The sequence below is a fragment of the Convolutriloba macropyga genome, chromosome 13 (genome assembly GCF_964194025.1).
Source record: "Convolutriloba macropyga chromosome 13, txConMacr16.3, whole genome shotgun sequence".
Taxonomy (NCBI): domain Eukaryota; kingdom Metazoa; phylum Xenacoelomorpha; order Acoela; family Convolutidae; genus Convolutriloba; species Convolutriloba macropyga.
Window position 1 is genome coordinate 11,884,356 of NC_134480.1, and position 27,324 is coordinate 11,911,679.

Below are 27,324 nucleotides of genomic sequence, written 5' to 3' on the forward strand. Positions count from 1 at the left end.
CATGGAAGACCTACGACGTGCCGAAGAACGAGTTGCGGAAGCCGAGAAGAGACTTCGAAGTGCCGAGATGCAACTGAGAGAACTCGCAGCCAATGAGAAGTGTCTACGAGACGCATTATCAAAAGCCGAATGTCACATACAACACCAAAATGAGATTATAAGTCAATACGAGACACAAATAGCTGTTCTTCACCAGGAAGTGAACAATTTGAAGTAAGTCCCTGAATCATAGTAGTTCAGTACTGAACATTGATATAACAGGTCTGTGTTGTACAATGACCTGACACTGATCATGTCGGTACTTCTATGAAATGTTTAAAAGCAGAGAAAAGCAGACCTGATAAATTAGCATAGTTAATAATTTGAAATGAGATCCTGAACCGTGGTAACTCAGATCTGAACATTGATATTTAAGCTCTGTCTTTTTACTTTGGCAATGTCATTTTTACTATGAAATGTTTTAAAGCGCAAACAAAGCCGAACTCAAAGAATAGTAGCAGTTGACAAATTGGAAGTTAGTTTTTGGACGGCAGTAAAGATAATTCAGTACTGAATCATGGCATCATGGCAACCCTGGCTTTATTTCTCCAACGTTATTTCAAATGTCGGAGCCGGCTTTTTGTCTTCAGTCAACTTTTCACTCTTGGTTTACGCATCGTAAAGAAAAAAAGAAGAACATCATTTTATAACTCTTATTGGTTAGTTTTGACTTTAATTTTGAAATAACCAAATTTATTCCATAGTGAAAAAGGGGGAAGAGTTTAAAATCAACGAAAGGCAGAACTGAAAAGAAAACCGGAAAGTCTCGATTACTAGAAGGGGGTTGATTGAGGGTGGTGAATTTAACTTGTGTGTTTAAAAAGGAAATAACTGAGCAGAGGTCTCGATGGCTTTATATTGGGATTTCAAAAATACAAAAGATTTGAATTGTATTGATGCGCTGTCTTTTTTTCTTAAGATCTATTCACACTCTTTTTGACTTTGTGATGTCAAAACGAATCCAACTTCGAGTGATCATCGTAATCACGTTAGAGTAGTAAAGGAAGCAAAAAAGTAGTTTGAAAAGTAATTTTTGTCAAACTGTCTTAAAAGTGAAGTGAGAAATTGGTGTTTCAACAAATTTCCGCTTGTGAAATCACTTTCTTTCACGTGCAGTAACTTGGCTTCTATTTTCGCAGAGTGTTCTCGAGATTTTTTGATATGATGTCCATAAAAGATCATGCATGAGTTCAAATACTGCTTAATTTTTTTTCGAATTCCATCAAAAATTCTGCAAATTTTTCAATGACTTCAATACTATTTGTTTTAACATACAAATTATCGACTTTCGAATTTTGCCTATTTTTGTATTTCTTTTTATTTACCCGATTTTAATGCAACTAACTACTGGTCTACTGTATCTATAATCAGATGTATAAAAAGCTTCCTAATAGTTTCCATTAATACTTAACAATTTTTACTTTGTGACAATTTTGTATCAAAAAAATTAGTCATCATCTGCATTTCTGCCCAGTATTGTATTTCTTTTTGTCGTTCGTTTCATTATTGTTCCGACCCCTCTTCAGGGGGGGGAACTATATACTCAAATGGGTTTTTTTGTTCAGTCAATTTTGGCCGATCGATATATTCATCGTAGAGAGTTGAGACTGGTATCATTGGAAAGCCTGTCCAGCGTAGAATATGGAATTAAAAAGATTTTTGTGACTTTTTTTTGACAGGGAGATATCGAGGTTTAAATTTTCGAGAAAATAGAGTGAATTCCGTTTATTTCATTCGCCTTGTTTCGGAATTTTTGACTAAAACTTCGGCAATTTTGATGAAATTTAAAATTTTTCCAAAGAATGTTGTTGATTTTACGCATAAAGAGAAAATATAATGTCGGCTATTTCATTGAATTTTTTTGTCACAAATTCCGGCTAAATTTTTCACAAAATTCAGACATTGTCATCAAGAACAGAACGAAATAGGTTTCTTTAGTCCACTATGATTCATTTTGCAAGAAGTGCACACCCAAAAACCACTACCACAATCTTTGTAGACTAAAAAGGGGGCTAATTACGCTTCAACTTCAGTTGAGAGTGCTCTGTAAATAAAACTTTGCCGTTTTTTGCTAACTTTATTCGTTGATTATCAAAAACGCAGCATTTAATTTTGATTTTTTAACTAACAAAATATCTATATCAGTGACTTTCCAAATATTAAATATTCCTAATGGACAATCAGCATTGGAAGGACTAGTTCTGTACCACTCTTGGACCGTTAAAATACAAAAAAATCGTATTGTCGTCAGTCGATTTTTATTAAAAAAATTTGTTCTCTTTTAAATTAATTAAATAACGAACAGAACATTTCAAATCAAAGCTCGCTAGTGATAGGTCCTATTGGCTTCCTACTAAGCTCAAAAATAATTTATCTAATTGATTGCTTGAAAGCTTATGTTGGTTTTGACTTTTGAAATATTTGATTTTTAAATAAAAAATGGCTTATTGAACTATGCCTCCATTTTTCCATTAATTTGGTCAACTTGAAGCTTAGTGTCAGCAATCAAAGAGTGCTCCTTCGTTCTGCTGAATTCAAATTTAGTCTTTATTGCGGATTTATGGTTTAAGTTATGGTTTACAGGCTTTGATACTACTAGATTTCACAGTTCTTTTTAAAATTTTTTAGGTAATTGCCCATTTTTCATGTTTACTAGTTTTGTCAAATTATCACGTTATTTTCAGTTCATATATCACATTTTTCGCGTTCAAAAAAAGGCACAATTGAAAGTATTTAAATCGTTAAAGATATAGATTGTGGTTCTTTACCGCTTCGACAGTACTTTCTCGAAGAGTTTCATTGAATTTTTTAATTTTGTCTCTAACTGTTGTTTTTACTTTGTCTTTTTAGTCGTACTTAATTTCCTGTACATTAACTCGATTTGATTGGCTTTTCCTGGAAAAGTAGATGAGCCGATGTTCCGATATTAGAAGATAGATAATGGCTTTCATGACCTTGAAAACAATTTTTTTCCAAAATGAAAAAAAAAACAATTGAACTTCTCAATTTTGTTCCTTTTATTGTCTGTTTCTTACCTGGTCTCGTTAATTAAAGGTTACTGATGACAAAATTTTTGTCAGGGGAAGGTTTCAAAAAGGATTGGTGTCATAAAATCTAATGTTTTTAAAGTATTCGTTATGACTTTACTGGCTTCGACACGGGTTTTTCACAAAAAAAAGTAAATGAATTTTTGATTTTTGTCATATTTGACGTTCTTTTTGTAGACTTAAGACATATTCTGGATAATTGAAGTTCTCAAGGGCTTCCTTTGGAAGAATGGATGAACCTATTCTAATTTTTCATTTTATAATTAATGGCTTTTATGTCTTTGTAATTAATTTTTTTTCGAAAAAAAAAACAAGTATTACATAATTTTGCATTTTTTTCGTTTTGTCTTCTAAGTGTTGCTGGTTTTGATTAATGAGCGGCCACATAATACATTATCGGTGTTTGACGAAGGTGCAATCGAACATATTTTGGGGGCCAAAAAATGGCTTTATAGCAACCAAAGCATTTTCTGGCAAGTTTTAATTGATTTTTAGTTTGTTGTCTATTTGTTGTTCTTTTTGTAACTGCAAAAAAATTGAATACCAAGAGTTCTTAAGTCAATTTTATAGAAGCATTGATAATCTTAAACCTATGGGATTTTTCAGTAGATTCCTAATGGTTTTCATTACTTTGAAATTAATTGTTTTTTTAAAAACAATTCAGCGAATTTTCTATCTTTAAAGTTTCTGTTCTGTTTTGTCTAATTGTTACAAAGCTTTATTATGAACTGATGAATAACCATTTTGTTCTGGTGAATTACAACTTATTTTGTTTTTTTCAGATTTATCTGACGCTATTTTGACTTTGTTTTTAAGTTTTGTTTTTTAAAACGGACATAAATTTTTTGATGTAAATCATGTTTTTTGTTGTTGTTTGATTTTGCTGTTCGTCTTTGTTCGCTTTCTTATTATCGGCGTATCTCATCAATCTGATGCTTTTTTTTAATCCACTGAGTTTTTTGCTTTTAAGGCTACTTTTTCGTTCATACACCAGTTTTTTTTTGAAAATTACTTGAATTTTTTGTGTTTTTTCATCTGTTCCTCATTTGGTAGACAATTATGCCAAAATTGTGGATGAGCGGGGTCGGAACCTTATGTGCAATCACACCTTACCGAGCCGCCTTGTGTTCATTATTGATAGTATCTATCGTGAATGAGAGTTATCATCCTGGAATACTGTCTAAACTGATAAATAATTTTTTCTGTGATTTGACAAAAAATTATTGAATTTTTGACACATTTGATTGTTCATTCATTGCTTTACGTCTTATTCTCACTGAATAAAACTGTCATTTGTTGAGATTAGCCTTAATTGAATTTTTGCGTTTCAAAAAATAATCGTGTTTTTAAAAGCCGCGTCAGCAATTCCAGGCGGCTATTATTGCGCTCCCATTTTTTTTATCGTCTAAGATATCTTTGTTTTGTCCTACCATGACTTCTTGGAATTGACTCTTTCTATGACCTCAGTGACATCTACTGCTTTGCAGTTAAAATTTGTGTTCGTGACGTCATTTCTGCTTTAAGGTGAATTTCGTGACTTACCTCACTAAAAAATGACTTCTGATCTTACTTATGGAACTTTAAATTTTATGAACATTTACTAATTAAAGGTCAATCGTGTGTATCTAAGTAGTGCGAAGCTTATATGCCCTAACTCTTGAGTAATAGAGTCTTGAGTTATAATATCGAATATTAGTTCTGAAAATGCTCCATTAGGGCTTTTTCCTTGTAGAGCAAATGTGTCTCATAAAAATGACAGTCCGAATCTAACCCAAAAAGTCTAGTGGTCTATTAAAATGCTTGTGGTCGATCTGTCAATCTTATTTTTTCAGTTGTTTCAATTCATGGTAGACCAAAAGCGTCTATCGTGGCTATTTTCCGGCACTCTGCCCGCTATGTTTGATCCTTGACAGTTTTTGGTCGCTTTTTTTGCAGTACTGTCTTTAGTGTAAAAAATAACAGTTCTCAATGGCATTTTATTTCAGCATTTTGCGATCAAAACATGGGTTTCAACTTTTAACGGTTGCAACAATTGAAATTGTGTATATTGGTTTCATTTGTAGTTTCTTTTACCTTTATCCCAACGAACGGAAAAAAATTACTAGCTATAGTTTATTGACTTCAAACGTTGTGTTTCATGCTATAATTAAGGTCGTAATGCTCTGAATCTTGTGTTTCTTCACCTTGGCGGCTGTACTTTCAAAATTTTTTTTGGATTTTGCCATAAATCTCAGTATCGCAATTATGATTTATATGCTTATAATTTTTACATATTTTCTCTATTTTTACTCTCTTTAGGATGGGTAGTGTCAACATATCAATAAATTGATGTTCCTAATGATTGTGTTTGTATCTGTAGTGATTAGAAAAAAACATTATAAGTTTTTTCTGGTTCCTTTATCAGTTTTATTTTCAATTAAATTTTTGCAAATGGAAATTAATTTTATATGAAGGTTGTTCGAGTGCAGTTGTTAGAGGCAATTCTTAGGTTATACAATTTATTTAGAATATCATATCTCAGCAATTAGTTAATAAACTCAAAATTTCTACTGCGATTTGAGTTTTGTTAGTATTATTGAGTCTCTAAACTGCAAAACTAACGGAGAATTTGCTGACAATCCAAGATCTATGTCATTTTAAGTCAAATGTGAATGGGATAATAACTTATTGGTAAATGAAAGAACTATGAACTAAAACATCAAAAAAATTTGAAAGTTCAAGTACCCACAAAACAAAAACTGCAAAAACCAAAGCTTCTTTTACAGTTTTGATTTTATGCGCTTCTTTGTTGTGATCATTGCAAAAATCATTTTCTTCGTATCTAAAATTTTTCCAACTGATAAGGTAGTAATTTTTGCTAAATTTAGTCACTCTAAAATGTAAAAAGTCAAAACTTTTTGAAAAAGATTGCAAAATACATAAATTTCTTTTTTTTTCTTTAAACTCGTTTTTTGTAATTTGACATATACCATAGGATTAAAAACCTTTGTTTCACAAGGCAGCACAAAACAAATTTTTTTCCGAGACTAACGAAATTTTCTATGCGTATTGTATAATTTGAGGGGTTAGAATATATTCTTCTAATCCAAATTCGGTAAAAACATACAATTTTGAAAATCTTTAGATAGCATAAGAATATAATTGACGTTTGCTAAGCACATAAATACCGGGAAACTTGGGATAAGAACGTTGGAAAACTAGTTTTTTTTTCAGATCAATAAACTGCAATACATGTTACTCCATATAATTCTGCCTTTGTTATTTTTTTAAATTATCAAAGTGATCATGAATCGACAGCCCTCAATTTGTTACAAGTTCATTTAAGTCCTATTCAACCGGAAGGGTACAGAGTTTTCTTGGTTTTCACTTCACTTGAAGCACACTTAATTGCTTTTGTTAGTGGGACAATTTTTTTTGTAAAAAGAGCAGACTCATAATAATTTGTTCGGATCCACTTTGTCTTTTTATATATATTCATGTTTGAATAAAAAATTACTCTTTTCAATTGATGCTTTTAGGTTTCTTAGGTGTTTCAATTGAGTTGTTTAACTTTTTTTATCAGATTGAACTCACCAGAATGATAAAAACAAAATTTTTGCTTGAAAAGTTGGGGAAAGTTTGACTATGATTTTGTCGCATAATTTTTCGCACTTTGAATTGAATGTCTCTAATTTTTCTCTTTTTTTGAAACCTATTCAGTTGGTTAGGGTTAATTTTTATTTTTGAAACAAAAATTTTTTGAATAAAATTAGAAAGTGTTGGTAATCTTTACTCTTACTTTTTTATTTGTCTTTGTTCTCCATAGAGTTTTTAAAGAAGGTTTCCCTAGTAGCCAACTTGAGTAGTTAAAAGTCCGCAGTATTCACAATGAAAAACGTTCCTCCAATTAGGAAAACATTTTTCTGTTCTTAGCAAACTTGAGACGTATGCTGGAACATTCTGTCCTACGCACTGATACGCAGAATTCGTTTTGTTTGTACTATGGCTTGACACCGATCAGCAACTTTATATTATGAAAAACCTGATTTAAATTTGACTTCAACTGTCTTCTCAACTTAGTCTGCGTTGACTTAAAAACTTACTTTCTCCAGTTGATACCTATTTGAATATTCAAAATACTGATTTCACACGCGTGAGTTCACTAAAACACTAAAACCGTCTGTACTTTCATTGTATTTTTTTTTGTTTGGTCAGTCAAAAACACTTGATAATTTTTTTGTTTAACTTAAACTGTTCAAAAAAATATGTTCATTTGAATTGAAAAGTTTAAACAAAATTTTTTCAAAGGGGACAAAACTTGACATAATCAATTACTCTAATTTTTGACAATTTCTTGATATTTTGTGACGTGTATTGAAAACTTGTGAACTGGAACTTGGTTCAAACTATTTGGCAAAGACTTCATCAGGTGGGCATTTTTTCAATAAGAAAAAATGCAATATTAAAAAATCAGTCATTAGTCTGTTTGCTGCTTCTAGCGTGCCAACTGAGTGCTTCACATTTGTCTGGCAAAATACTTCCTGTTTTTATTTACAATAATTTTTTTGTAAATAAATACTTCCTGTATTTATTTACAATAATTTTTCAAAATACTTCCTGTATTTATTTACAATAATTTTTTTACAACCTCTTATTGCTCTTGCTTAAATTCAACTTTCTGAGGATGTGATTTTCGTTGCAAAATATTTTACAATGCATGAGGTTCAAAATGCATGTGTTAAAAGATTATAAATTTGAGGGATGCATTTTTTGAATTTTCATCTCAAAGAAAGTTGTTATCAAGGTTGCTCCAAAAATTGCTTCAATTTGAGTTTTGCAAAACTGATGACCAAAAGAGCTGTTTTCCATTACAAAGAAAAATTTCTAACCAATTTTTGACAGTCTTGCACGAGCCGTTTTGGTATTTCCTATAAGACTGTTGAGCTCAGACGGAAAAGACCTCTGATTAGACCGAAATCAGACCATTTTCCAGATTTTTCGATCGCCAGATACATTAATTTTGGTCTGGAAATACCCTGTGTGCGTTGGACTTGGTTTGAGCTCCTTTTTTGGGGTTTTTTTTTTCAGGAAGCACAGGAAACATCTCCCTGTTTTTCCATCTTTTTCAGGAACACGATAGATTGTCTCCAAAAACAGATTCAGGACTTGGAACACGAATTACAAGAAGCGCTGGAAACAATAGCCATGTACGAACAGAAAATAAGCGAATTGCACGCAAAACTGCGTTGTTGTGAATCGGCGGTTGATCAATTGAAAAAAGAAATTGCATCCAGAGATAGACATATAGCTTGTTTAGAAGAAGCGAATCACGAATTGGAACATGAAAATCACAATTTGAGAGATACAATAGAGCAGTTAAAAGCCATCATACAGTCAAAGGTTTGAAGGTTTTAAATTTAGTTTTCGTCGATGAATTTTTAGCCCAAATTACACCTTTCGAATACTGCTCTTAATGGTGAAAAATATTCTATTGCCTCTAATTTTTTCGAAGTTAATCAGCCACCTAATTTAAGCAAACTAATAGTTTAATTTGTTGCAAAAAGTGGCATAATAAACGCTATCTTGAACAACAAAAAGTTAATTGAAGAAAACCAGCCAACTACCTTTCTCATCAAGATAAAATCGAGAATTGAAATCTTATCTGAATTTTTGATCTATTTTCTTTGATTTCTAATTTTGTTTTGCCCCTTGATTTTTTTTTCATAAGAACAATTAAAAAACCAGTTTGCAGACAGAAATTTTGATTAAAACCGGCCATGTTCCTCGTACTCTTATTCACACGAAAAAACGTGATTATTCATCACTCGAGAAAAAAACAAACGAGACGTTTTTCGTGCACAAAAAATTCATCTCACAAGAAGAAGTCGTTTATGTGTACGCTTAGAAATTAAGAGAAATGACAGCGCAACATTCGTCTTTGGGTTCGCAATTTTTGTTATCAAATATATATGCTAAATTCATTTGAAAATTTATTTGAAAGATTCGAGAAAATCTGCATTTTTAGGACGACGAAATAGCAGCCCTTGTTCTCCGGTTATCCCAAGCGGACGGGGAAATAGCCAGATTAACAGAGGAGCTAAATTTAGCCAGATGTGAGAATGAGAACTTGAGGAAAGAGATTTGCAGGTTGCAAGATGAGATCTGTGAGTTGCAGGCGGAACTGGAGCGATTGCACCATGAGTATAAACATGTATTGGAGGAGCTGCACCAAGCCCAGTTAGCACATCAGGTAAAATAAAGCCCAGGTGTGCGTTAAGGGTCAGAAAAACAAAAACGAACAGTCTGACTCGATAGTTTTTTTAAATCAAAGAATGATCATGGCTGAAATCAGTCAGGAATGGTCTCACGATTAACGCACACCTCAACCTGGGCAATCTTATAGTACACCTTGTCAATCACACCAAATATTGTGCAACTCTAAACAAATTTTTAAATGACAAAGTGCGCAGGTGATACAACCCTAGTCATTCGCAAATTTATATTTTGCAAATCTTTGTAACTTTTTTTTACAAAAAAATATATTTTATAAATTGTTAAACATCAACCTATAATTTACAAAACTTACAAACAAATCTAAGCTTTGGAACATTTATAAACCAATCTTTTTTTACAAGTACTCTTTTGAGGTAAAGTGAGCCTTGACACAAAAAAAGATCTGGAATTCAAGTTGTTGATCTTTCATCTGTAAAAAGGATGTCTGAAAAACATTAAGTTAACGATTGATGCAACTTTTATAAATCAATCCCTTGTTTACAAAATTTGTAAATAATTTTTTTTACAAATTGTTGAGAATCCAGTTTTGGAGATTTCTGAGTGACAATAACATTTTTTTGGTCTTTCAGAAAATTCATAGGACGGGAAGAGACGCCGAACGAGTAACGCACGACGCAACGGGAAACCGGACGGGCGGGCGGAAACGTCGGGCGGAAGGCGCGCGACTAAGCGGGAAAACGGTACGGATGCGACGAAAACGTTGAGCGGGTAGCGCGTGACTGGACGGAAAGCCGGGATAGCACGGGAGGAAGATGGTAAGCCACGAGCGAGGAGGCGGGAAGAACAATGCTAGCAAATCACAGCAACAAACTCAACCAAACAAACTAGCCGTAACTCTTATGTCACAATACTTGACAATACAACGCTAACTGCTCTTCGTTGATGTAACGGCTGCTCTCCTATCAAAGTCAAGGAAAACTTTGCACCGCCCAGTTCGTTTCAGCGGTTTCAAATTTGTCCGGATATTGTATTTTTGCAGTTAACTTTTGTGAACTGTATTATCCGCTATACTGCAGAATACCGTTGCATTACTTGTTGCTCAATTACTTCTGATAACTAATTGCTCAGCTTTGCTGAATACCAAGCTTGTTTCTCTCAGAATAACAAAATAATTCAAATTGAAACAATCAAAATTTTGTTGAGTTTTTGTTAATAACTCAAGTTATAAACCGAATTTAGGAATTCTATTTCCAACAAATTGTAGCCCTGTCAATTGGCTATACTTCTACAAAGCTTCAGCTTTCTGCTACAAAGATTACAGAAAGGGGCTGAATTACTGTAACTATAGGTGATCAAGAATAATAATTTTTCTAACTTTAATGTTAGCAAGGCTCTCTATTGGTTTCAATAACACCAATGTTGAACTAGATTAGGCTTCGTTAAAGCCAGTAAGAGAAACTGACTTTATGCTTTTGCACAAAGTTTCTCTTACTTAGGAACTTCGTTCCTCAGAAAGAAAGTTTTGAGAATATCAAAGTTAATTCTCTTTTCACAAGTCAAAGTAAAGTTAAAACTGTACAATCACTAATATGATCTACAGAAACAAGACACGATAACAAGTAATTTACCGCTCAAGAAAGTGTGCTTCAATACGCACTGTATGTCAGTTTAATAAGACAAAATTCACAAGTTTCTTCTGATTTTTGGTAGTTTTTCAAGCTCCTTTTATGCTGCTAGTCACGTGGATTTACATGTCAAATTCAACTGTTGATTGGTTGTAGATACTAATGTCGACAGAATGTGAACATTTTTCCATAACGTCACTTTTTCAGTGTAAATTTGATGTCATGGGAAATTTGTTAGCCATGTAGAAATTTTGTCGAATATTCTGTATCAATAACAGGTTGATTCGCAATCCAATCGCAACGAATCTGATGCAATACTGTTAAGTCGTAGTATTGTTTTGCTGGTGATTGAGGTAGTTCGAGTTTGAGTTATAGTTTGACTTCATGAATGACAATTGCGTACTAATAATAGTTGCTAAATATAAATGTAGAACAAAATGAACAAATCCGTATGGCTTCGATAGAATGTAGCATTAAATTTCGCTTGTCACACTATTCTAGCTTTAGGGCTTGAAATGACCTTGAAGCGCTATTCAATTTGATTTCTGAATTGTTAAGCTCAGCCGCAATATCGCCGGCCCTGTTTTCCATCGCAAAAACATCTTTTCCAGTTAGTACTGGGGCGAGCTTCACTACTGGTCTCTTGTACACTCCGTCGTTCGTTCGAATTATAGCTGATCGAATCACACCGTCAGACCCATCGATGGTCTCCGTAACTCGACCTAGGTTGTAATATCCACGCTTATTGCTGTCTTCGACCAACGAAACGAGATCGCCTTCTTTAAGGGTTTAGTTCGACGTAGATCGCCATTTTTGTCGATTATTCAGAGTTGGCAGATACTCTTTCCGAAATCTGTCCCATATGAGATTTGCATATGCTTGAGTTTGTCGAAAGAGCTTTCGATGATCAACAAATTCTTCGGCGCATGGTAGATAGGGTAAGCAAACGTTCCTGTTGCCAAGCAAGAAGTGATTGGGAGTCAATGCCTCCAAGTCATTAACATCTGAACTGACTGGAGTCAAAGGTCTTGAGTTCAAAGTCTGTTCAACAATACACATCGTTGTTGAAAGAACGTCCTCGGTGACTGATCTGTTCCCCAACACTGCATACATTGCTTTCTTGCAACTTCTCACCAACCGCTCCCATACTCCTCCAAAGTGAGGTGCTGCGGGTGGATTGAACTTCCATCTGATTCCTCGTTGAATTAGGTGTTCTTCGATCCCTTCTTTGTTCAATGCGGCGACGTACTCTGCAAACTCTCTTTCAGCTCCAACAAAATTTGTCCCATTGTCGCTGATGATCGTATTCGGTTTGCCTCTTCGAGCAATAAATCTCATTATTGCATTGAGACAACTATCAGTGTCCAACTTAGGTACCACTTCTATATGCACCGCTCTCATAGTTAGACAAGTAAAGAGACAACACCATCGCTTTTCACTTCTTCGCCCAATCTTCACAATGAAAGGGCCAAAGTAGTCAACTCCAACGTTTGTAAAAGCTGTTGAAGCATCTAACCGCTCTTCGGGTAGACCTGCCATTACTGGTGCTATCGTTTGTGCTCTGCCTTTTCTGCAGGTAATGCACTTGTTCTTGATTGATCTTAAGGCGTTCCGTATGCCTAGGATCCACACCTTCTGCTGAACAATGTTTCTTACATGCTCAGTGCCCTCGTGTTGATTGTCCTTGTGCTCGTTTCGCAAGAATAATTCAACCGCATGATGTTTCCAATGTAGCAATATTGGATGCTTCGCATTGAAGTCCAATTGACTTTTGCCTATTCTGCCTTTGGCTCGGATAAGTCCTTCTTCATCCAGGAAGGGGGAGAATTGTAGCATTTTGCTGACTTTTGGAATTTCCTTTTCAGCTTTGAGAGATTTCATCTCTTCACCAAACTGTTCTTGTTGTAGTAACTTGAAGATCGTTGCTTTTGCTTTTTCTCTTTCTTCAATGTTGACTACGAGTGTTGCAGGTTTGTGTTTGTTCAATGCTCGCTGTACGTATGCCACTGTATTTACTAGTCTGTTGAAGTTACTGAATCGTTCCCACTGGATAACAGCTTTCTTTTCTTCAGCCTGTATCATGAATACTGATGAGGGTATATTCTCTTCATCTGATGCAAAGATTAGGTTTACTTGCTCTGGCCATTCACTTTCTGGACGTTTTAACCAGGCCGGCCCAGTGAGCCACTCACTCCTCTTGAGTTCCTCAATGTTGATTGCTCTGGTGCCAATGTCTGCTGGGTTGTTGATACCGCTTACATGTTTCCACTGTGAAACATCAGTTGTATCTAGTATCTCAGCTACTCGATTGGCTACAAACACTTGTTGTTTGCGATGGGAACTGTGTATCCACTGCAATACCGTAGTTGAGTCTGACCAAAAACTGCAACTATTTATCCTCATTTCAAGTTCCTTGACTATCTGTTCTTTCAAACTCACTGCCATGACTGCCGCTTGCAACTCCAATCGTGGTATTGAAAGATGCCTCATCGGTGCCACTCTGCATTTTCCAATGACAAATGCTAAGTCAGCTGAGTATTCTTTTGGTTGTGAACGTAGATAGGCCACTGCACACATCGTGTCTTCAGATGCGTCAGCAAACACATGAAGTTCGGTTTTGTCCCTCTCTCTGTTGAAGTATCTTCTATCGATGCTGGTTTCAGCCACTATTGGAAGTTGTTCTTTCCATCTCAGGAATTCTTCTTCTTCACTAGGCTCCACTTCGTTGTCCCAATGTTGTCCATTCTTAGTCCAGATGCCTTTCAGAAGTCGTCTCATATGAACACTGAACGGAGCAAACAATCCGATCGGGTCGAATACTGAAGATACCAGTGACAGAATCTTCCTCTGGGTTAAAAGGTGCTTCAACTTCCTTGTTTGTACCTCTGCATACTTGAAGACTGTCATCAGTAACGGTCCATTGTAGTCCTAGCACCGAGGATCCTTCCGTATTGGGTTCCACTTCGACTTGCTTTGTGTTGCTGATTGACTTCAAGTCTTCTGGGATTGCTTTGGTAACTGCATCGTTGTTGCTTATCCACTTCTTCAATTCAAATCCATGTTGTGAGAGAAGAGGTTGTAGTTGATTGAAGACTTCAATTGCTTCTTCAGGGGTTTCTACCGATTTGATGAAATCGTCCATGTAGAAGTTGTTTTGTATTGCTTGTGTTGCTATTGGATACTCTTCTTCGTTGTCCAGTCCCACTCGCTTGAGAGCATAGTTCGCACAAGTTGGAGAACTCTTAGCTCCGAATACGTGACGCTGATATTCGTATATCTGAACAGGTTCGTTAGTTCTTGGACGCCATGAAAACCTCAAGCAACTTGTATCCTGTTCGGGAACTTGCACTTGTAGAAACATCGATTCGATGTCAGCTGTTAGGGCTATTGGTCCTTCACGGAATCTGAAAATTGTTTCAATCAAGCCATGTAGCAGATGAGGTCCTGCTAGTAGCTTGTCATTTAGGCATACTTCTTTGTACTTTGATGCGGCATTGCAAACACGTCTTACTTTGCCCGGCTTGTTCGGGTTTAGCACTGGATGGTGGGGCAAATACCATTCTTTCCCGAAGGTGCCTTTCACTTCGGACTCCTTCAATATCTTTTCGAATCCTTTTTCTACGTCTGTATCTATTGACTGTTGATACAAACTCTTCAAGTTTGGGTCCCTTTGGAATCTTCGCTCCAGTGAGTAAAGCTGACCCAGGGCTGAGCTGTAGTTGTTCGGTAGGTTTGGCTCTGGTTCGCTCCACAGCATTCCCACTTCGTACCGCTCGCCTGTGAACTTCGTCGTACTCTCTAGCATCTTCTGTGCCTGCAGTTCCTTCTTTGACTGACTGACGACGTTGATTTTGGAAGCATAAGTTTCTATGTCCCACCAGGTTTGAATATTCTCCGCCATTTTCACATCTTCTGGGAATGCGAAATGACAAACATTTTGTCTTCTTTTGCCCGTCATGGGTCCACTGACTACCCATCCTAGCTCTGTTAGAACGGCGAAAGGTTCGCTTCGAGTTCCTATCTTATAGTCCAATGGGCGTTGTAGCTCATAAGCATCTTGACCAAGGATGATGCCAACTTCCATCAAGTTGAAGCTTTTGTTTGGTAAAACACTCAAGTGGTTGAAGCTTTGCTTCAGCTTGTTGTAGTTGTAGTTTGTGTTTCCCAAGGAGATTGACGGGTGTGCAAACGCTTCGGTTGAATGCACCTTTGAATGTAGTCCCTTTATTTTGAGAGGAACCTTTTCTGTCTTCAGGTCCTTTGTTCCATGTATGCCAGCTATGTTGAGCATCACATCGGTGCCTTCGGCTCGTAACTTCTCTTGCACACTTTGATCGATGAATGAAACCGTTGAACCACTATCGAGGAAAGCATATGTGTTCAGCCTGTTGCCACCGCTCTGTATTGAGACAGGAACTATCTGAAGAAAGCTAGTAACTTCGTTACTCTGGTTGATTGTTGCTGCGCTTACGTTGACTGCGTGATTGCCCTCGTCCATTTGGTTTTCCGAGTGCAGCAATCGATTGTGCTTCTTGATGCATCCATTGATGCCGCACGCATTGACTTTACAATCTTTGATTGCATGCCCTTTGCCTAGACACCCGTAACATAAGCGTTGCTTCCTCACTGCTGCGTACCGATCATTCACAATCATGTTCCTGAATAGTGGACAGTTCCATATTTTATGAGTGCCATCAGATAGCGGACAGTGATCATTTTGCGATTGCTTCGTTTCTTTCACGTTGGAACTTGCACTGAAGTTCGACGTTTTCGAGAACCGTTTGTCTCTATTTGTGCTTCTTCGGTCTTCTTCTCTTCGCTCTCCCTTGAAAGCTGAAAACCCTTCGTGCACGAATGCTATCCTTGATAGCCATTTGTCAAACATAATCAGATCAGGCCAATCTTCATCTTTATCATCAACATAGAACCACCACTTCTCTTTGAGAACTTGGGGTAGTTTATCTACTGCCATATACAATGTCGAGCTTGATTGCAGATCACCAATCTGCTTGTACTCTTTGAGCACATTCACAAATTTCGAAACAATAACTGAGAAACTGATCAGACCTGTTGAGTCGTGTGGTTTCACCTGACTTGCTTTGCGAAGACTCTCCAGTTGTGCATCAATGATCACATGAGGCCTTCCAAATTTCCTCTCCAGAATGCTCCATGCAGCACCATAGAACTGTCCAGAATAGCCCATTCCAGAGATTGCTGACCTTGCCTTGCCTGTCAGTAGAGTCTTCAGATGGCTCATCTTCTCTGAGTCTGGTTTTGGTCGTTGATCCACTGTAGCAATGAACATACTAGACCACTCCGGCCATTCGAGAGGGTTCCCGTCGAAGCTGTTCAACTTCAGCTTTGGTAGGCTACTACTACCTGAATAGCCAGTGTTGTATCGTAATAGACCAGCTCTGGGGGAAACGTCTCGGTCTTCAACACTTGAGGATCGGTCTCGTGAACTGCGATATCGTGAGAAGTGACTTTGCCTGTTCACTTCAGGGGTTACTTCGAAGCGAGCTGTTGATCGATCTGGTGTTAGAAGGTTGTCGATTCTGCTGGCTCAGTCAGAGACATCTCTTTTCTTGGGGGTCCAGTTGAAAGGCGATTTGTCTCAAGCACCAGTTGATTGCGAACGAGCATCATTGTTCTCTAATGCTGTTCTCTTCACTTTGCGCTCTAGCTCGCGCTCTTCCTCCAGTAGTTGATGCTTGGTTTCCAGTTCCTTCATTTGCATTTCCAGCTCTAACCTCCTTCGCTCAAACCGTGCTTGTTCCAGTCGCGTCTTGGTTTCGAATTCGATATCGAATTTCTTCATCCTTTCCTCTCGCCTTTGCTTTGCTGACGATGTTTCGGAAACATTCTCCGTCTCTTGGCCACTTGCTGTTGCTCCATTTTGCACTGTTTGAGCAACTGGGTTGTCCGTTGGGTAGTTGTTGTTGCTCTCGCTGTCGTTCACTGCTTGGGTTGCGTTGTTTTGCTCTGCATTCATTTCTGGTTGCGTGCCTTTGCTTATATATGCAAGCCAATGATAGTCCAAACTTGCTTTGCACTTCCTTGCTTCTTTCAGATGCTCTTCAACAAAATTTGCTTGGTAGGGCACAAGCTTGTTTCGACGCTGCAGTTGCTTGGGTATTTCTTCCTCTAGGAGGTGGACAGTCTGTTGATAGAGGACCTTTAATTTGTTGGGTCGATCTGAATCTTCAATTATTTTGTAGCCAATCGCTGTTTTAGTGTTGACTTCTTCCAATAAATCTTGGAATTTCTTGTCGCACCTTTGAGCTGCTGATTGAAGCTCCTCTCTGCTGGTTGTGCAGGGATTGCCTGGTTGCCTTTTGCTTTGCTTGTTCCTTTTAAGCGAGGTTAATTCTTCAACGTGTTTTGTGAATTGCACTCGCAACTTTTGCTCTGCCTCACAGGCGTTGCGCTGTTGATTTGTTTGATTCTCTTTAGGGGGTGCCTTCGGCACTCTCTTCATCAGATTGGAAAGCAGTTTGCCTTCCACTGTCCGGGTCGGCGGACCAAATGTAACGGCTGCTCTCCATTCAAAGTCAAGGAAAACTTTACACCGCCCAGTTCGTTTCAGCGGTTTCAAATCTGTCCGGATATTGTATTTTTGCAGTTAACTTTTGTGAATTGTATTATCCGCTATACTGTAGAATACCGTTGCATTACTTGTTGCTCAATTACTTCTGATAACTAATTGCTCAGCTTTGCTGAATACCAAGCTTGTTTCTCTCAGAATAACAAAATAATTCAAATTGAAACAATCAAAATTTTGTTGAGTTTTTGTTAATAACTCATGTTATAAACCGAATTTAGGAATTCTATTTCCAACAAATTGTAGCCCTGTCAATTGGCTATACTTCTACAAAGCTTCAGCTTTCTGCTACAAAGATTACAGAAAGGGGCTGAATTACTGTAACTATAGGTGAACAAGAATAATAATTTTTCTAACTTTAATGTTAGCAAGGCTCTCTATTGGTTTCAATAACACCAATGTTGAACTAGATTAGGCTTCGTTAAAGCCAGTAAGAGAAACTGACTTTATGCTTTTGCACAAAGTTTCTCTTACTTAGGAACTTCGTTCCTGAGAAAGAAAGTTTTGAGAATATCAAAGTTAATTCTCTTTTCACAAGTCAAAGTAAAGTTAAAACTGTACAATCACTAATATGATCTACAGAAACAAGACACGATAACAAGTAATTTACCGCTCAAGAAAGTTTGCTTCAATACGCACTGTATGTCAGTATAATAAGACAAAATTCACAAGTTTCTTCTGATTTTTGGTAGTTTTTCAAGCTCCTTTTATGCTGCTAGTCACGTGGATTTACATGTCAAATTCAACTGTTGATTGGTTGTAGATACTAATGTCGACAGAATGTGAACATTTTTCCATAACGTCACTTTTTCAGTGTAAATTTGATGTCATGGGAAATTTGTTAACCATGTAGAAATTTTGTCGAATATTCTGTATCAATAGCAGGTTGATTCGCAATCCAATCGCAAAGAATCTGATGCAATACTGTTAAGTCGTAGTATTGTTTTGCTGGTGGTTGAGGTAGTTCGAGTTTGAGTTATAGTTTGACTTCATGAATGACGATTGCGTACTAATAATAGTTGCTAAATATAAATGTAGAACAAAATGAACAAATCAGTATGGCTTCGATAGAATGTAGCATTAAATTTCGCTTGTCACACTATTCTAGCTTTAGGGCTTGAAATGACCTTGAAGCGCTATTCAATTTGATTTCTGAATTGTTAAGCTCAGCCGCAATAGTTGAGAAGCCGGGAGCGGCATCAAAAATAAAGGCCAAAAAACGCTCTTTCGATGACTTTTATTTCTTTTATCATATCAGAGAACGTGTAAGGATTAAGACGTATTACCTTCAACGTACAAGCCTGATGGCAACTGTCAGCAACGTAACATGTAGGCAAAAAGCACATCGAAAGGGCCCGGCAAGTCTTTCTGTATTTGTTAGCAGGTGTTTTGTGTGAGCCAATTGCTTGCGTATAATCTAAATTTAGACGATTGTGTCAACTTACAATATGATAATTTAGTTTCAATTTTTCTGCTCCTAGTGTTTGACTTTGTTGTATGTACGATTGTTGTTTTTCGTATTACTTAAATCTCTAAGATTTATTGAGTAGTACTTATTTAACTTCAACTTCTCTCAATTCAGTTTTGTAAATAGAATTAGTTTTAAAGGCAAGTGAGCTGAAAGCTTCAATTTTCCTAAAATACCGGCATTCTCTTATATACATAATCCGAACAAAAATTTAAATCAGTTTTTTAGTTGACTAGAATTTTTTTGTTTACAAATAGTTGCAAATTTTTTTTCTTGTTTACAAAAATTTGCAAATTCTTTTAACAGTTTTGCAATAATTTGCAAATTCTATCTATAGTTTTACAAAAATTTGCCAATCAACTTTTGCTTTTACAAGCATTTGCAAAAAAATTTTCAAGTTTACAAATTTTTGCAAATTTAATCAAAATATTTGTAAAAAATTTACAAATTTTTGCAATTATTATGCATTATTAACCAATTATTTACAAAGTTAATTTACAAATTTTTGCAAATATTAAATTTTTTTATGACTAGGGAAGATCCGTTTACACCACAAACCCTGACTCTTTGCAAACTTCTCTCTAATTTTAATTATTATGCGCGATACCCACAAAAATTTATACCAATCATATAATTTATGTGCCGTTTCCCAAAACAGATGTCAGATAACACAACCAATCGACTAACACGATAAATTGACGAAATCTCCGAACAAAATCTGACGTTACCGTGCTCTCATTGGGTTAAACTTTGAAAAGTTAGCAAAATTCTTAGGCTATCTCAAATAGTTTTTGAGGCTCGATGCATCATCGTATAAGGCAGCGTCTAGAAATTCAAATCTCACTCTGAGCTCTTCTGAAGCTAAATTTATTGCTGATTAAAAAAACTGACCCATGTTTTCCATATGGAACACTTTAAAGAGCGTAAGTACTTATTTTGCTTTGTGGCTGCATTTTGATATTAAAGTTTTGAAATATAAGTTAAAAAATGAACTGTTTTTTTGCACTATTTATGATTTTATTAAATTTTGCGGTGCAATCATTTCTCATGCTTGAAATACAAGTGACGTCGAAAAATACAATCATATCTAATGTTAAAAAATACACTCGCATAGGTATCAATTTTAGTTATTTGAAAACAAAGAAGAGATCCGTTTTGATTGGTGATTAAGTGGAAAACGGTCAAAACACTAATGATTTTTATTGGCATGACTTTTTCTACCACTTCTCAAACACAAAAAAGATGTTCTAGACCGACCATCTATTTACATTTATCTTCTGATTTCTTTTGAGTGTCAAAAATACTCTCAATTGGTTCTAGACGTACAAGAAAACTTCTGGAAAAACTGAGATTACATTGACCACCAATAATAGTTTTTTTTTTAAAAATAAAAAAGAAAATAGGGGGCATTGATCTTTTTGTCTTTAGCTAGCATTAAAAAAGCGATAAAAAGTTTTTCTGATGACACATGAATTAATTCTATTTGAAAATATTTCTTATTTATCTTTATTCAGAAGCGTCATATTTTCGTCACAGCTAAAATAATAAAAATTGAGATAAAATGGACTTCTATAGACGAGAAAATTTTAAATTATATTAAACACCCCGATTGTTTTTAAGCTTTGGAGAACGATCAAACTTAATCATTTCTAAAAATAATGGCCAAAGACGTGAGAACGTTGATCTCCAAAACTGTTTATGGAAAAATAGCTGACGTGAATATTAGCAAAAAAATTCAAGAATTGGCATAGTAGCAGAAAAAATTGCTTGAGATAATTGCTACATGCAAATATAAGAGGGAAGTGCAATTATCTAACTTGCTTACACATAAAATTGGCGCCATGAATTGTGGGCCACGGTCATGCCTCAATGGCCTATGGGACTTGATATGCATCTAGCTCATCCGAACAAAATATGAGGTCCGAAAAGGTTGCTCTCACACTAACATCTCTGCATTCTCAAACCTGATTGTTTAATGTATCCTTTTGGGCTAATAATCCTTTCGGTTAATTTTTTTTCGGCAGACAATAGCACCCGTTTACTCTCAAAGCGGTCAAGAATGCTCAAAACGGGTCACTTTCTAAATTACAAAAGAAGCCTCTACCGGCCAATTTATAACTGAGTTTGACTATCTCCCTGTGAAAAAGTCAAAACGGCTGAAAACTATCGGCAGTTGCTACAATAATGAAATCCACAATTTTGATGTTATTTAAACGCAATTAATTATTTTTTCCTAAGGCCAGCAGAGAAAATTATAATTTTGAGTTTTAAAGGCGTGCCAGAAAAATGACAAATTAGTATACACTAGAAGGCCCGCAAAAGCATAACAAGAACATCATTTAAAGGAAAAGTTTTAAATTTCATTTTCGTACCACCTCGGGCTGGAAAACATGCCCCTCGTTCAACAGCCATAGGTATTACGTTACATTACCATCACGTGATCGCAGTCAAGATCGCCCAGAGGGAGGTCAGAGACGATATCAAATACCTCGGGTGGGGGGGGGGGGAGTGCCGGTGGCGACTGTACTGATTGGGATGTGTTTGGTTCAGTATAGTACCCCCAAGAACCAGCAATTTTGTGTTCAACTTTATTGGCTTTGCTCACCTGCATAATTAAGGAGCAATAAGACTTGTAGAGATAACCAACTTCTACAAGTTGGCGTAGCGTAACACATGTAATAGTTTAGGCTGCATGTTTAAAGAGCATTTAAAAAGAGAGAAGAAGCATGATATTGAAGGAGAGAAAACAGACCAAATAGAAACAGAAAAGAACGACAAAAGAAAAAAGAGAAAATAAAGGAAAAAAGACAAGAAAAGAAAGAAAAAAAAGAAAGAACAGAAAGCGAAAAGCACCAGATAAAAGAAAAAAGACAAAAAAAGACAAAATAGAGGAAAAAAACAAAAAAATAGAAGCAAGAGAGAAATACAGAGAGACAGAAAAAAAGGGAAATAAGAGAAAGACAAAAGAAAGATAAAAATACAGAAAAAGAAAGAGGAGAGAAAGAGAGAGAGAGAGAGAGAGAGAGAGAGAGAGAGAGAAAGAGAGAGAAATGCAAGTGCGAAAAGGAGAGAAAAAAGACAGAGAAAAGACGAAATAGAGAGAAAAGACGGAGACAAAAAAGAGAGAAACATAGGAAAGAAACGAAAAAAAATGAACCGGAATGAACGAGAAGAAAGAGAAGCGAGATAAAAGAAATCGAGAAACGAAAGACAGAAAAGAAAGAGAGAAAGACAAGACAACGGCAAAAACAAAACAGAAAAGCAAGAGAGAATTAAGAGAAAAAGACCAGAGATGAAAGAAAGAGAGAAGAGAAAGGGAAAAAAAGCAACAAAAGAGGAAAGGAAGAAAAAAGAACAGAAGAGAAAAAGAAAAAAGAAAGGGAAAAAAGACATAAGAGAAAGATAGGAAAGAGAAAAGCAAGAGAGAAAAGAAAGAGAGCCGCAAGAAAAGAAAGACAAAAAGGCAGAGAAAAACGAGAAAAATAAAACAGAAAGGATGGAGGAAAGAAAAAGAAAACAGAAAGCAATAGAGAAAAGAAGGGAAGGAACAAAAAACAGAAGAAAAAGAGATAAGTAAGAGAAGCGAGATAAAGAAAAGAAAGAAAGAGAGAAAAAAAGGGAGAAAAAAATAACATAAAAGAAAGAGAAAACAAAGACAAAAGAAAAACAGAAAAGAAACAGGAAGAAACGACAAACAGACAAATTAAAAAGAGGCAAAAAAAGAGAAAGATTGAGAAAGGCAGAAAACGACAGTCAATAAAGATAAACGAATGAGAGAGAGAGCGGGAGAAAAGAGACAGCAAAAAGATAAATTAAACAAAACTGAAAAGAGACAGAAAAGACTAAGAGAAAGAATGAGAGAATAGAAAGAAAAGAAGGGAAACGAGATGCAGAAAAGAAAGAGAAACAAAAAAAAACAAACGAAAGAGAAAAGGCGGACGGAAAAGAACAGAAAAAAAAGAGAAAAGAAAGAGATAGACAGAAATGAAAAAGACAAAAGATCCCGGGTCCAGATTTTAGCGCCATTTCAGCGCATTTTGTTGTAAGAAATGCACTCAATGCGCTAAAATTATGCAAGAAATGGGCTGAAAGTTGGAAATTAAGCGTACGTTTGATTCAAATAACGCGTTGCGACATCTTACCTTAGTTTCAATTTTTTAGAGAGCTCTGCAAGCCTTAGAAAAGTGTGAACGGGTGATACAAGAACAGGAACTACAAATTCACACTCTGCTCAGAGATAAAGCAGCATTAGAAGAGGCTCTCTGTGCTGAACAGAACAAAGTCAGAGATCTTCAGAACAGGATTAAAGAACTGCAGTGTGAAATTGCAAAGGGATCCTGGGCTCTTCAAGAGGTAAGCTCTTGTCCGGCCAGATAACAAACTTGGATAGTACTAAAAAGTGTCGAAATCACATTTTTTAAATAAAACGTTCTGGGGGGGGGGGGGGGGGGGGGTTGGGTGGGGTTATAGTGTGGTTGCGCTCACTTTTTCATAGAACAGATTTTATTGAACTTCCATAATTTAGCATGAAATGACCAAATGTATGTGTTTTTAGCTCGACGCCGCATTGCACGAATCTGATGAGCTGAACGCACGTCTAAATGACGTGAACAAGAAAATGGGCGAGTCAATTAGAAGACTTGAGGCGGAAATTGCGTGCTTAGTTGAAAAGGAGGCAAAACTACATGAACAGATTCACTGTTTACAGAATGAAAACAGGTCATTGAGGGAGCAGTTGATGGTCGCCGAAGCTAGAGCGTAAGTTAAACCCAAATTCTGGTGCTCTGTCAAAACCCACTCCGTACCTAACGCTCAGAGATCATCAGTACTGATTCAGAGCTATTTCAGAGAAATTTTAATTTTCAGTGCTGATTCAGAACGATCTCAAAACCTTGAGGTGTTCTGTCGAAACCAACAATTTTAATCTACTCCTGGTGCAGTGAATATACTTAACGATGCCTTTCTAGATCTGTAATAACCGTTCACAAGTTATCGATGACATAACTTGTTAGCGACTGACGCAGACTAAGAAACTCTTGAGTTTCTTAGTTGTCGGAGTTAGGCCAGTGTTCACCACTCGCTCCTCGCTACTGTTTCTTTATGAAGAGTGCCGAAAAGGAACGGCCGAAATAAATGGCCTAAAAGGCTGCAAAGCTTAATTATCACAGCTTCCATGATAACAGTTTCACCTCACATACGGTTTATTGATTTTTTTTACAAATTTGTTTTCATATTAATATCTCATAAGACACTTATGAGAACTTGTAGCATCTTACGAGAACTACACTACGTACACCTAAAGATTCTTTAAAATGCAATACAAACATCAAACATTATAACATTTTGAGTATAAATTTGTTCTCTAATAACGCCTCCTTACACCATTAGCTTTTTTAATGGCCAGTAGAGGGTTTGTATAGTTTTCAAACAGGTCTCTCACGACGTCTGCGTCAATTTCAACTGCACCCCAAAACATAAGTGATCGTTTGTCCGAACTTTTTTTTGCTTTTTTTTCTAATTTTTTCAAGAAATCTTGTTCCATTTCTTCGAAAAACTCTAACAATTCCGTCGCTGGAGATGCACACCCTTTATTCATCAATAAAAACAACATTCTGTCAGAAAGAAAACAACGTCTTGAGCATATTGATGCACCATTTAGAACGAAAACACTTACTTTTCTTCTGCAAAGTGACTTTTTTGCGGCATATTTTGAAGAAACGCCATATTTTATGAGAATTTGTTGAACTGTAACTCTGGAAATTAAATCGTGGCAACAGAAAGCGTTATGAGCCACTCTAATGTTATGAGCCACACTTTTGTTTGGAAAGCAATTTTCTCTTGAAAGTTCAGCTAAGATCTTTTATATAAAAAGATATTTTTGCGTGAATAAATTTTCTATGATAGTTATTAGAGATGTCAGTGAGTGGGTCACATTTCTATCACTGCCGGTTGTAGAGTTCTAACGAGGATGATTTTTTTTGAGAATTGATCAGTATTGTATCCACATCATTAGGCTTGCCTTTTACACCATAAAACCAACTTGTCTCAAGCTAATTGAAACTTTGGCATCTTTTTATAAACGCCTTTTCTTCTGTTTTAATCTTCAAGGTTTCATTTTTTATCTATTTGACCAAAGTTCATTTCGAATATGTATAGCTTCCTGCCAAGCTATACCAAGCTTATGTTCTACGTAATTTACATTGGGTTACATTTTCAACCATTTGACTCTGACAAAGGACGTCACTATAATATTGGGAAGTATTTTTTTTTTATTTCATAGGGATTCATTGGAAAAGGAGAACGGTTGCCTGCGGTTACGAGTCAACCAGGAATTTGAGGAAAGGGTCAGACTTGAAAAGGAACGGTAAGTTAACTGGTCGACATTTGAGATCATTTTTCACGGTCGGTGTTTGGGGAGGGGTGCTCGGGTAAGGTGGGAGCGGGTAATGGGATCAATGGGGTAATAAGATGACTTATTAGAATTGAGCTATCAATTTACAATTGACTCATCAATTTACAATGGTTCTGGCTAGAAAGCGGCGGCTATCTACAATTGATATTTTATTTTTATTTTTTACAGCATGCTAAATTAATTGCAATGACTAGTGACCATTTTTATTGGGCTATACGAAATCGTCATCAAAGTCAAAGAAAAAACTAGTGGGTGGGTTGAAGGAACTAAGAACAGTTTTTGATTTACTTTCTTACTTTCTTTCATGATAACTGTTTCAGCGATTGCCTAAGAAGAAGGTTAACCGCAAGTCCTCAATGCTGTAATTGCGACACTGTGTGCTAAAATTGCGAAGAAGCTTTTACCGCTAAATCTAGGCGCAGATCGATAAAAAAGTCAAGGTCAAATTGCCGTAGGAGACATAAGAAAAGAGCAACTTGAATGGCGAGAGATGTGCAAGGACTGAGCGTGAATCAATTACGTCATCACTGGGTTGATATTTAGGATTATCTTTGTTTCAAGATGGATGAACAACAAATGAACACTTTTATTTACAAACAACGATTAGAAGAGAAATAAAGTTTTTATCAGTAAAGCACCTGAACTTAATGAGCAATACTTTGCTCATTTTCACTCGATTCGTTCAAATCCCATGACCACACAGTTATCTTAAACACTTAGACCATTAAAAGCTGAGTTTAAAACATTAATTTTAAAACATTTTTCAAAACTTGCACATTTGGCTTTCATTTCTCAACAGTTCAAATGTTCGAAAATTATTCTCTTATACAATATTTTTCATTAATTTTGTTATGAATTTTTTGACCTCTTTTCGCGTGTACCCCAACTCCGAACGCATAGTGGGAAATGGTTAAACACCTACTTCAAGCATGATTCAAATTTTGCTTTGCGAAGTCTCCATTCTTAAATCATTTGAGTACTAGAACTTAGTAGCATGCTTTTTATGAATTTTCTGACCCAACCGTTAGCTGAAATTGAGCTGAAAAATAATCGCGCAAAAAATAAAGATTGCTTAACTTCAAACTTTAAATCTTAATTTTATAAAACTGCTCTGATCCAAGATGTGGTTTAGCGTTTTGATGAATTGACTATGAATCACCAAAAGAATTTTGCTTCCAATAGTTTACCAAGATAACCCATGTGTGGTGTGGTATTCATATTGGCAACCTCTATGACTTCGAAGCCAGCAATTTCTTAGGTTAAGAGAATTAGGTTCCAACCGTTAGGCTAAATTACTTTGAAATAAGCTCTACAGCAACACATGAACTTTAATTACTCCATTATATGCACGCAGGACCACTACTTTTTTTTCAACAAAAAATTACTTTGATTTTACCAACACATAGAAAAAACATAAACGCCTACTAAAGTTAAAGCTTTCTACCAAATTTTGAAAATATGCAAGAAGAACTGACCTGTCTTTGGTGATTGAAGTCAAAGAAAATAGTTTGCAATTGGGATTTATAAAATAAAAGCGACTCCCAACCAAAAACTGGATTTTTGAAGACAGAGTTTATTTTGAATGAGAATGAAAACTTAAATGTCAACATTTTGCAAATTTTTCCAAGCTTGAGTTGAATAAAGGTTATGCTCCTTTCTGCTCGAGGGCACAGCAGATGTCTTACGGTTGAACTGTTTAGGGCTTGGGTTGCAGTAAATGAAGAATTAAACGTTGTTTGTTTGTAAGAAATCACAGTGAATTTTGCCAATAAACCACCTCTTCTACAACTAAATTTTAAATTTCATTTAAAAAAACTACAAAAAACCTCAAAATTTTTATTGCCAAGCGTGAAAGGTGTAAAAATTACTAAAAACTATTGCAATCTCCCAGATGTTTGTTCGTTTAGGAAAACTTCCTG

The 27,324-nt window shown here is 36.0% G+C and overlaps 1 protein-coding gene across 1 annotated transcript; it reads left to right on the plus strand.

The window, feature by feature from the left end:
- Positions 1–26,039, plus strand: LOC142351914 (uncharacterized). The gene is made up of 7 exons (XM_075404170.1): positions 1–213; positions 8,195–8,465; positions 9,091–9,315; positions 23,155–23,346; positions 23,549–23,751; positions 25,274–25,357; positions 25,726–26,039. Exons 1-7 carry the CDS (start codon positions 2–4, stop codon positions 25,787–25,789), a joined length of 1,251 nt encoding a protein of 416 aa, XP_075260285.1. The 5' UTR covers position 1; the 3' UTR covers positions 25,790–26,039.
- Positions 26,040–27,324: the final 1,285 nt, after the last annotated feature.

Bases quoted from the DNA above. Each gene is read 5' to 3' on its own strand.
- LOC142351914 (XM_075404170.1), top strand. From the start codon at position 2: ATGGAAGACCTACGACGTGCCGAAGAACGAGTTGCGGAAGCCGAGAAG. The intron at 214-8,194 runs GTAAGTCCCTGA...CATCTTTTTCAG, and splicing joins CAGGAAGTGAACAATTTGAA to GAACACGATAGATTGTCTCC. The intron at 25,358-25,725 runs GTAAGTTAACTG...TAACTGTTTCAG, and splicing joins GTCAGACTTGAAAAGGAACG to CGATTGCCTAAGAAGAAGGT.